This window comes from Terrapene carolina, unplaced genomic scaffold, assembly GCF_002925995.2.
Source record: "Terrapene carolina triunguis isolate 2854851 unplaced genomic scaffold, T_m_triunguis-2.0 Scaffold88, whole genome shotgun sequence".
Taxonomy (NCBI): Eukaryota; Metazoa; Chordata; order Testudines; family Emydidae; genus Terrapene; species Terrapene triunguis.
Genome location: NW_020664439.1, coordinates 16,057,464 through 16,069,534, shown reverse-complemented (window position 1 = coordinate 16,069,534; position 12,071 = coordinate 16,057,464). Strand labels below are relative to the sequence as shown.

Here is a 12,071-nt window from a genome sequence, read left to right as displayed (position 1 = left end):
CAGGCTTTTGAGTTCAATCTTTGGGGGGGGGGGCATTCTGTGTGACAGTTGTTTGTGTTTCTCCCTGATGCAAAGCCACCTTTCTTGATTTTCATTCCCTGTACCTGTACGCGGTGTCACTCGCCCCTCCCTCCCTCTCTCCCTCCCTCCCTTCTTCCCCTGGTCCGTCAGATACTACTTTCGCGCCTTTTTTCAGACCAGACGCCATAGCCAGCACTGGGATCATGGAGCCCGCTCAGATCACCGCGGCAATTCTGAGCACTATGAACACCACGCGCATTGTCCTGGAAAACATGCAGAGCCTCCTGGACATGCCAAAGCCAAACCAGGACCAGCTGAGGAGGAGGCGATTGCAGCGCGGCGACGATAGTGATGAGGAAATTGACATGGACCTCTCACAAGGCACAGGCCCCAGCAATGTGGAAATCTTGGTGTTACTGGGGCAGGTTCATGCCGTGGACCGCCGATTCTGGGCCCAGGAAACAAGCACAGAGTGGTGGGACCGCATCGTGTTGCAGGTCTGGGACGATGCCCAGTGGCTGCGAAACTTTCGCATGCGTAAGGGCACTTTCATGGAACTTTGTGACTTGCTTTCCCCTGCCCTGAAGCGCCAGAATACCAGGATGAGAGCAGCCCTCACAGTGGAGAAGCGAGTGGCGATAGCCCTGTGGAAGCTTGCAACGCCAGACAGCTACCGGTCAGTCGGGAATCAATTTGGAGTGGGCAAATCTACTGTGGGGGCTGCTGTGATCCAAGTTGCCAGGGCAATGAGAGACCTGGTGATATCAAGGGTAGTGACTCTGGGAAACGTGCAGACCATAGTGGATGGCTTTGCTGCAATGGGATTCCCAAACTGTGGTGGGGCCATAGACGGAACCCATATCCCTATCTTGGCACCGGCGCACCAAGCCGCCGACTACATAAACCGCAAGGGGTACTTTTCAATGCTGCTGCAAGCCCTGGTGGATCACAAGGGACGTTTCACCGACATCAACGTGGGCTGGCCGGGAAGGGTACATGATGCTCGCGTCTTCAGGCAGTCTCTTCTGTTTCGAAAGCTGGAGGAAGGGACTTTCTTCCCGGACCAGAAAATAACCATTGGGGATGTTGAAATGCCTATCGTGATCCTTGGGGACCCAGCCTACCCCTTAATGCCATGGCTCATGAAGCCGTACACAGGCAGCCTGGACAGTAGTCAGGACCTGTTCAACTACTGGCTGAGCAAGTGCCGAATGGTGGTGGAATGTGCATTTGGGCGTTTAAAAGCGCGCTGGCGCAGCTTACTGACTCGCTCAGACCTTAGCGAAAAGAATCTCCCCATTGTTATTGCTGCTTGCTGTGCGCTCCACAATATCTGTGAAAGTAAGGGGGAGACATTTATGGCGGGGTGGGAGGTTGAGGCAAATCGCCTGGCCGCTGATTACGCGCAGCCAGACACCAGGGCGGTTAGAGGAGCACAGCAGGGCGCGGTGCGCATCAGAGAAGCGTTGAAAACCAGTTTTGTGACTGGCCAGGCTACGGAGTGAAACTTCTGTTTGTTGCTCCTTGATGAACCCTCTGCCCCTCCCCCACCACCCTGTTAACTCTACTTCCCTGCAAACCAACCACCCCACCCTCCCCTACTACCCTCCCCCCTTCGAGCACCACTTGCAGAGGCAATAAAGTCATTGTTGCTTCACATTCATGCATTCTTTATTAATTCAGCACACAACTAGGGGGATAATTGGAAAGGTAGCCCGGGATGGGTGGGGGAGGAGGGAAGGAAAAGGACACACTCCAATTTAAAACTTTAAAACTTATTGCTATGGAAATCATCTAGGGTGGAGTGAGTGGGTGGCCGAAGGCCCCCCCACCGTGTTCTTGGGCGTCTGGGTGAGGAGGCAATGGGACTTGGGGAGGAGGGCTGCTGGTTACAGAGGGGCTGTAGCGGCGTTCTCTGCTCCTGCTGCCTTTCCTGCAGCTCAGCCATACGCAGGAGCATATCACTTTGATGCTCCAGCAGCCGGAGCATCGACTCTTGCTTTCTGATTACAAGTTGACGCCACCTCTCCTCTTCAGCCCGCGTTTCAGCACGCAACTTATCCTCTTCAGCCCGCGATTCAGCACGCCACCTCTCCTCTCGCTCATATTGGGCTTTTTTAAAATCAGTCATTGACTGCCTCCACGCATTCAGCTGTGCTCTGTCAGCGTGGGAGGCAGTCTGAAGTTCAGTAAACATTTCGTCACGCGTCCTTCGCTTCCTTCTTCGAATATTCACTAGCCTCTGCGAAGGAGTAAGATTTGCAGCTGGTGGAGAAGGGAGAGGTTGTTAAAAAAGATACATTTTAGAGAACAATGGGTAGACTCTTTCACGTTAGATTTTGCTGTTCACAACATCACACAGCACATGTGCTTTCGTTACAAGGTCGCATTTTTTCTCTTATATTGAGAGTCTCCTGGTTTGGTGTGAGAGATCACTCACGCAGTGCCAGGACACAGATTTCAGCTTGCAGGCAGCCATGGTAAGACATATAGTCTTTGGGCTTTTTTAACCTTCTTAACATGTGGGGATGGTTTCAAACAGTTCTGCCCTCATTTCCCATACCAAGCACCCGTGCCATTTAAAATGGGTTTGCAATGTAAAAGGAGGGGCTGCGATTTCAGGTTTAACATGCAGCACAAACCCAACTAACTCCCCTCCCCCACACACCCAATTCTCTGGGATGGTCACTTCACCCCTCCCCCCCACCGCGTGGTTAACAGCGGGGAATATTTCTGTTCAGCAGACCAGGAAGGGGCACCTCTGAATGTCCCCTTAATAAAATTGCCCCATTTTAACCAGGTGACCGTGAATGATATCACTCTCCTGAGGATAACAAAGAGAGATAAGGAATGGATGTTGTCTGCATGCCAGCAAACACCGGGACCATACGCTGCCATGCTTTGTTATGCAATGATTCCAGACTACGTGCTACTGGCCTGGCGTGGTAAAGTGTCCTACCATGGCGGACGGGATAAGGCAGCCCTCCCCAGAAACCTTTTGCAAAGGCTTTGGGAGTACATGAAGGAGAGCTTTCTGGAGATGTCCCTGGAGGATTTCCGCTCCATCCCCATACACGTTAACAGACTTTTCCAGTAGCTGTACTGGCCGCGATTGCCAGGGCAAATTAATCATTAATCATTAAACACGCTTGTTTTTAAACCATGTGTAATTTTTGCAAATGTACACTCACCAGAGGTCCCCTGTGTGCCCTCAGGGTCTTGGGTCAGTTCGGGGGTTACTGTTTCCAGGTCCAGGGTGACAAACATATCCTGGCTGTTGGGGTAACTGGTTTCTCCGCTTCCTTGCTGCTGTGAGCTATCTATGTTCTCTCCATCCTCATCTTCCTCGTCCGCCGAACCCGCTTCCCCGTTTGCAGAGAGGGACTCATAGAACACGCTTGGGCTAGTGGTGGCTGCACGCCCTAGAATGGCATGCAGCTCCGCGTAGTAGCGGCATGTTTGCGGCTCTGCCCCGGACCTTCCGTTTGCGTCTCTGACTTTGTGGTAGGCTTGCCTTAGCTCCTTAATTTTCACGCGGCACTGCCGCGCGTCCCTGTTATGGCCTCTGTCCTTCATGGCCTTGGAGATCTTTTCTAATGTTTTGCCGTTTCTTTTACTGTTTCGGAGTTCGGCGAGCACTGCTTCATCTCCCCAGATGGCGATCAGATCCTGTACCTCCCGTTCGGTCCAGGCTGGAGCTCTTCTGCGATCCTGGGACTGGGACTGGGACTCCATCATGGTTACCTGTGCTGATGGGCTCTGCATGGTCACCTGTGCTCTCCACGCTGAGCAAACAGGAAATGAAATTCAAACGTTCGCGGGGCTTTTCCTGTCTACCTGGCCAGTGCATCTGAGATGAGAGTGCTGTCCAGAGCGGTCACAATGAAGCACTGTAGGATAGCTCCCGGAGGCCAGTAATGTCGAATTCCGTCCACACTAACCCAATTCCGACCCCCTAAGGTCGATTTTATCGCTAATCCCCTTGTCGAGGTGGTGTTAGGAAACCGGTTTAAAGGGCCCTTTAAGTCGACAGAAAGGGCTTCGTAGTGTAAACGTGTCCAGGCTTAAGTCGATTTAACGCGGCTAAAGTCGACCTAAACTCGTAGTGTAGACCAGGCCTTAGCCAGATGGCCTGCAGAGGCGCTGCTGCAGCACTGTACATGTAGACAGGGCCTCAGAAAACATCACTGTGATTCAGATGTGGAATTTAAAGAAATGGCTGCAGAACTCAGTGTTGTCAACTCCCTCAGTTTTATTACTGGCCTCACACAGGGGCACCAGGTTTGTATAGTTTTTGGTGGTGCCCAGAACAGGTCCAAGTGCCGCCCCCCCCCCACCTGCCTTGTAAGCCAATATATATTTTTTAAAATAATGTAAAAATGTGAGGGCTCTGGGGTGGGGCTGGTGATGAGAGGTTTGGGGTGTGGGAGGGGCTCAGGCAGAGCGTTGGGGTGCAGGGGTGCAGGCTCTGGGGTGGGGCCAGGGATGAGGGGTTCACGATGCAGGAGGGGGCTCAGGGCTGGGGCAGAGGGTTAGGGTGCGGGGGGATGAGGGCTCGGGCTGAGGATGAGGGGTGTGGGAGGGGCTCAGTGCTAGGGCAAAGGGTTGAGGTGCAGGGGGGTGAGGGCTCTGGCTGGGGCTGGGGATGAGGGTTTTGGAGTGTGGGAGGGGCTCAGGGCTGGGGCAGAGGGTTGAGGTGCAGGGGGGGTGAGGGGTCTGGCTGGGGGTGAGGGCTCTGGGGTGGGGCGAGGCTGAGGCTGAGGAGTTTGGGGTGCAGGCAGGCTGCCCTGGGGCTGGGGCCAGAGAAGAGGACCCCCCCAGCCCTCTCTCCCCCGGCAGCACACTCACCTCGCACCACTGTCACTGCATGTGCTCCTAGGGCCCCTCTCAGGTCCAGAAAGCCCCCTCGCCTCCCCTCTGGTGGGTGCCGGGGGGAGCTGCTATCACATGTGCACCTCCTCCCCTGCTGCTGCCCCTCACGGTAGCCTCACTGGGGGTGGGGGATGGGGCTGCCCCTTGCCCAGCATGGGGCAAGAGTAGTGACTGCGGACGGGGGGGGGGCCCTGTGCTAGTGGAGGGTCATGCCAGAAAAGGGAAAGGTCCGAGGCGGAAGGGCAGGGGCAGGGTCTGCCCGCTCCGGCACTAGTGGTTGGGGGGCACTAGGACCCTGTGGCAGCAGTTGATGCTGGGAGCCAGCAGAGCGGAGGCAGTACTGAGCTGCAGGGTAGAGGCTGGGACGCTCTGGGGCCCAGGGGAGGCGCGTGGGTGCAGCAAGTGGGGGCCAGGGGACACTTGGGTGAGGTGCGCGGGGGCAGCAGGCAGTCTGGGAGAGAGCCCCGGCCCCAAACATTGGTGGAGCCGGGCCCCCAGGCCCTGAATATTGCTGTAGCCTGGGCACCATGGGCCCATATAACTCGCTGCCCTTGGTCTCACAATATTTATTTTTTCCCCCTTAAAATCCCAGCTCCTGGAGTCAACTGATGATGCAAGAATCATCTTTCTTTGTTTTTTAAAGTACATTTTTAGCCTTTATTACGGTTGCAAAGAAAAGTTTTGAAGCCATGGCCTGAGTGTTCCTCAAAGCTCAGAATCAGGAAGGCAAAGAAACACACCCATAAATTTATTATTTTTAAAAACCTCATTATGTTTAACCCAATCTGATGATTTTTTAATGTTTTGGGTTGGCAATATGAGCAATAGTTCATCTGCATTTATCGACTATCTGAGGAGCTGTAGGTATGCACATTCGAGAAATGTGCACCAAAGAGACATTTCAATATAATCATATAGATTTCTTGTAGGACAAAATTTAATTTTTTCTTTAATTTTTTTTTATTTGAAATAACTTTTTGCTCTGAAATTTAAGCCAATTATAATAACAAATAAATAAGGTCAAAATCCAAACAAAATATTTCAAAATTATCAAAACAAAATGTTTCAATTAACCCCAATTGACCATTTGTTTTCAGATTGTTGGCTTGTGAAAATGTAAGTTTTCAACTTTTTGTTCCAATTTGGGATGGAACATTTTTTTGAATTCTCAGAATTTTTCCCAACATGGGAACATCATTTCTTACCCCGTTCCTGAAAATACTTTGTTTCCTCTAATCCATTTCAGTTATTGAAGTCTTACATTTTACTTGTAACAAAGTAATAATTCCATTTTCAGACAAATGAGATTTTAACTTAACTGCATCCGTTCAAACGCTGGTCACGACAAAGCAAATCAACTTCAGCTGGCACAAAAGATTTTATTTACCCACCCATGTGCTCTCACATAGCATGGGCCTGATCCAACAGCCATTGAAATCCTGTTGGCATCAGTGGGTGCTGGGCCAGATGCTATAACGGGAAGAGCATCTAAATACTACAACTTGCTTTAGTCTTAAGACTCTTAAATTTACATGCCCTGGTTGAATAAAGACCAGGGGCCTGATTCCTTGCTCCATTACTATGATTTTACATAGTTGTATCTCCCTGGACATCAGTGGAGTTATTAAAAATGATACAAAAACAATGAACCTCCTTCTCTAAGGGGATCCCAGGAGTTACAGTGTTTTTTTTGCTCAGTGTGTTGCTTTGATTGCTGTATATTTGGAAATAATTTTAGAACACCAGAGATATGCTATTTAGTGTGATTCATTACTTGAGCTTAAATGGTTAAAAATTCATATATTTTTTAAATCATAAGGGCAAACCTGGTTCTTCTGGAATAACTGGTGAAAAAGGAGAAAAGGGTGACCTGGCCAGAGTGAAAATCAAAGGTAAACCTGTATTTATTATCATCCATTGTATTTCATGTACTGCTTGCAGGATAATAACAGGAGAGGACTCCATGCTTGTAACATTACACAGACTCTTTATTAAAGCAGCCCAGAGGTGCTAGCACTGAAGCCAAGTTCACACAGATTGATTTCCTGTTGCCTCCTCCAAAATCTTTCCTCCTGCAACCTGAACTCCTCCCTCCACATTCTTTGCAGATTGCATAATAGCTTGCCATTGCTGCTACCAAGTGACTATTAATATGTCACATGAATATTTTTATTTAGGCACTTACAGAGACGTACACAGTTAGGACTGAGCAAAAATGGGAAATGACTGCCTAGGAAGAAGGAGTACTGTGGAAAGGGATCTGGGCATCACAGTGGACCTGTAACGGTGGGTGACTCACCACTGTGGCGCCTCCTGCTGGCTGTCCTGGGAATTAGCTTGGGGTTTGCAAGTACACCCTTCTCAGATGGTGTCTCGCCCGTTGTCTCATCTGTCTCCACCTCCAGGACCCGCGTCGTCCTCTTCTGGACACAGCCCTCCAGCTGTGCCCCTCTCGGTTCTTTCCTCCCTTCTCGGGGACCAACAGTCCATAATCCAAACACTTGCCTCAGTGGCAAACTGCAGTCCCATTCTAGCCGCTTGTCTCAGTGGCAAACTGCAGTCCATTCACCGGTCACTCCCCTCAGTAGCAAGTGGCGGGGGGGAGAACCCAGACCCACCCGCGACTCCCGGTCCCAACCCAGGGACCCTATAGCCGGCAGACTCGTACTGCCCCTCCTCCAACTCTGTCGTCTCCTTCCCTGGGCCACTTCCCCGCAACCCCAGCACCTCCTCTGCCTTTGTATCGGGCCCTCACTCTGGCAGCCATCAGCCTGGAGCTTTCTCATACTCTGCTGACCCTGCCCAGCACTGCTCTGTCCATGGTGCTCCAGCCCTCTAAGCAGCCAGTCCTCCTCCCTCAAACTCCAGGGAGTGACTGCCTCAGCCACCCCATCACAGGACCACAAGCTAAATATGAGTCCACAGTGTAACACTGTTGCAAAAAAAGCGAACATCATTCTGGGATGTATTAGCAGGAGTGTTGTAAGCAAGACACGAGAAGTAATTCTTCCGCTCTACTCCGTGCTGATTAGGCCTGAATTGGAGTATTGTGTCCAATTCTGGGCACCACATTTCAGGAAAAATGTGGACAAATTGGAGAAAGTCCAGAGAAGAGCAACAAAAATGATTAGAAGTCTAGAAAACATGACCTATGAGGGAAGATTGAAAAAATCTGTCAGGGTGGTTAAACACTGGAATAAATTGCCTAGGGAGGTTGTGGAATCTCCATGATTGGAGATTTTGAAGAGCAGGTTAGACAAACACCTGTCAGGGATGGTCTAGATAATACTTAGTTCTGCCATAAGTGCAGGGGACTGGACTAGATGACCTCTCGAGGTCCCTTCCAGTTCTATCATTCTATGAAAATGCAGTTACTGTGTGCATATAAAGATCATTGGATTTAAATTGTTTCCTGAAATTCCCTAAGCCTGCCTGTCACTGCTACCTCTCCCCAAACTAAGCACACTCCCACCCAGAGAAATTCAACATCTCTGTGGCCTTTGGGAACCATCCTTCTATTTGTCAGAGTTACACTTAATCACTTAGGGATCAAAACCAATAGGTGATCAATCACACAACTTGAATTCTAAAACAAATGTTGAATGAATTATTCTATGAACAAGAAATATAATGAATAAAGTATTCTTCACAAATAATTCATTATCTGTTTGCACATGTGTATGTGCTGTAGGGTGTTGGTGTGCTGTTACACACATGCACAGACTCTGAAGCAGCACAAATTATTCCTGGTTTATTTGCCATAGATTTCCTGAGACACTGGTGTGAATCCTTTGGAGTTAATATTTTTTGCCAAGTTTAATTTTTGCAAATAGAGTATTTTCATAAATGTTCAGGGAAAAATATAAAACTCTTGCAATTAAATTACTCCACATTATTTACCATGCTCCAGCATAACACTATGAGTGAAATCCTGGCTCCACTGAAGCAGATAGCAAAGTTCCCACTTAATACAATATGTAAAGAGAGAGAGAGAGAGACACCCACCTCCCATATGTCCTCATGATATCCATATGATAAACTGCAATTTTGTGACAATTGCATGTGACAATTACATTTAGTTGTTTCATCTGCATTCTGCCCATAAATGCATCTCCCCAAAGATATATCAACTATGCTAACATCCTAAATCTTTGAGCAGTTATGTCAATCACTTAAAACAAAACAACAACAAAAACTATCATAAAAACATTTCTTCCTTGTGCCCAAATGTCCTCAAAACTACACTGCTTTGAGGTGCAGTTTACACCCCTGCATTACTGTGTGGTTTAAGGTTCAATATCTTGTAACTATGCGTAACTACAAACATGAATCTTACCTAATTGAAAAAGGGAGATTCCCAAATTGCTTCTAGCTCTTGCAGTGTACTGCAATATCTGATTTTAAAGACATGACATTTTTATGTACACAAAAGTGATTTTAAATCATTTATAGAGGCTTCATGAGTTTTAATTTGTCTCTTCTTCTGACCGTCGTACAGATAGATAGATTATGCTAAATAATAGATCTATCTTTAAAGGTAGAAGAGTGCAAGTCACAGTTCCAATAATGAAAAAAATTCTCTAAAGCATTTGTTGGAAACCGAACATATGCACAAACAGGACAGATGGTGGTGTGATGTAGTATATCGGTTTTACTGACACTCATTTGGGTTGCATAATGTGGCCACTCCAAACTCACGGTAATTACGATCATGTAATCTAACCTCGCATAACCAGGCCAAAGAACTTCACCCAGTAATCTCTGCATCAAGCCAGTAACTTCTGTTTTAACTAGGATGTACCTTTGAGAAAGAGATCCAGTCTTGATTTAAAGACTTCAACCCACCACAATCCTAGATAAATTGTTCCAAATTAGGAGAGATGAACAGAGGAAGAAACTTAAATCCTTCATTAAAGAAATCCCACTTTATGAGCTAAAGAAAATTTTTGTAGAGCCTCAGACATTTTGTCCAAATATCAATAATGATTACCTATCATTCAGAGGAGCAGAAAGAAATAGACAAACAGCTGTTATATATATATTACTCTAAGCTTCTTTTTAATTGTTTTAAGGAATAAAAGGAAAAAGAGGACCTCTGGGGGCTCCAGGGCTTCCAGGCCAAAAAGGTACTGCTGGCAGAGATGGAGATCCAGGATTGCCTGGAGAGAGAGGAATTCAAGTATGTTTAACTTTGTTAGCAGCTGTTTCATTCTTTGTTTTGAATTAATTTCTCATTTTACTAAAAAATCAGTACATTTCCAAATTATTTACAGATTAAACTGTTTTATATTTTCCTAGTAACCTGAAGCTAACTGCTGACAAATGAAAAAAATCTAACTTCCTTATACAGACACTGCTCTTTATTTTAGGGATCTTAGGTGTATTTTCTGAATATACTATATCTGCATGATGAGACTGTGAATACACAAACGCTACTCTGATCCCATTGCCTTCAATCTCTCTCCATTAACTTCCTCCTTCATGCCCTAAAATTTGGCTTCTACCCCATCCACTCCACTCCAATGAGTTCCTCTTGGTAAAATCCCAAGATTCCCTTCTCCACCCTTCTCTTCCTGTCCGTGGTCTTTGACTGGTGAAATCTTTGTGTGAAAATCACCTACCTCATTCTGCTCTGATTGCTTTCAGGCCCTCATGAAATCATTCCACTCACTCCCTTTTCAAGTCAAATTCAAGGCTTGACAATGTAACTTCTCCTTAGCTCTCTGCTTTGGTCTCCTTTTTGGTCACAGTCATCTCCTGTGATTTCTTTGCTCTACCCATCTACTCATCTAGATCTCTCCTTTGTGTCCTTATCCTACACACATCTATGCACCTTTCACATTCTGTGTATGGAACTCCCTTCCTGACCTTAGCTGCTAGGCCACCTCCCTTTAAGTATCTTCATCAAGGTGGTTTATAAAGGATAGCCCTATATACAATACAAATAATTATCAACCCAGTTGCATGCACTAACTTCTTAGTAATGTAATACCATAGCTATCACAATCAAGCAACTTCTCCTGACATTTACTGTTTGTGAACTTGGCATAAAACAGTTCATATGACAGTATGTGAGTCACAGACTTCTATAAAGTAAAACAAATATCTCAAAATGATTGTTATTTTAAAAATCTTTATTTGCAGCCTTCCACCCTTGTTTGCCACTTCTATTTTACTCTTGTACATCTTGGTGTTCAGCACACACACAAACTCATTTTCCTCTGAAGCCCAGCTTAACCTTCCAATCCTGCAGGAATGTGTGGTGCTGATACATTCTAGTTTGTGGCCATTCTCCACTCTTAATTTTATTTTAATTTCCTTGAGTGGCAGAGATGCCTGAGGCATTCAGATCATGGCTTTCCTTTCATATGCTGGAAGATTCTCCGCAACTTGAAGTCTTTAGATCACGATCTGGAGACTTCAACAGCAGAGTTAAGGGAAAGTGGGGGAGTCAACATTTATGGCCTGCATCATGCGGGAGGTCAGACTAGATGACCATATTGGTCCCTTCTGACCTTAAAGTCTATGAGTCTATGAGTCTATATCCACCTTCAAGTAAAAAAGGGCCAGGCAAGGAGGCCAGAGAATTAGGTTAGCTAAGGCCATTATTTCATTAGCCAAGCAGTAAACTGGTGTACAGTCCATTGAGCCAATGAGGCATAGCTTCCATGTGTATCTATCTACCAGATATTCCTATTAAGACAACCTTGTTCAGAGCACAGACTTTAAGAGGTTTCCTTTACGTTGTACATCAGATGTACAGAAATATTTAGCTTCGATCAGGACTTCAGTTTTAAAATGTTTATAAACAACTTGATTGAAAATGATCTTAGACCAGATTCCACTCTCAGTTACTCCTCATCAACCCCACTGACTGCAGTGTAACTAAAAGTGAAACTCACTTCTTGGTGAACGGCTTGCTCAAGTTTTTCCAAGCCATTAACTATCTCCAAAATTCATGCATGCGTTGAGCCAAGCAGTCCTGTGGTCTGTCCCAAGGAGGATTCTAGCCTCTACAGCTACCCTCACCTAATTCCCTGCACAAAGCCCATTCACTCAGGCTTGGGGAGGGCAAAGGAGAGATTGGATCTTACCCAGAGAAGAAATTGGTTCTTTATTTCAGGGCCAACTACATGTAGAGTACTGTAAAGTTACTGAGCCTATATTGCAGTTTGTAA

The 12,071-nt window shown here is 46.8% G+C and overlaps 1 protein-coding gene across 1 annotated transcript in view; it reads left to right on the top strand.

The window, feature by feature from the left end:
* Window positions 1–12,071, top strand: part of COL4A4 (collagen type IV alpha 4 chain) — a 124,909-nt gene that overhangs the window by 72,330 nt on the left and 40,508 nt on the right. Inside the window, exons 22-23 of the mRNA XM_026649910.2 lie at window positions 6,713–6,785; window positions 9,966–10,072. Coding sequence (XP_026505695.1) covers window positions 6,713–6,785; window positions 9,966–10,072 — 180 coding nt within the window. The remainder of the gene's footprint in view (window positions 1–6,712; window positions 6,786–9,965; window positions 10,073–12,071) is intronic.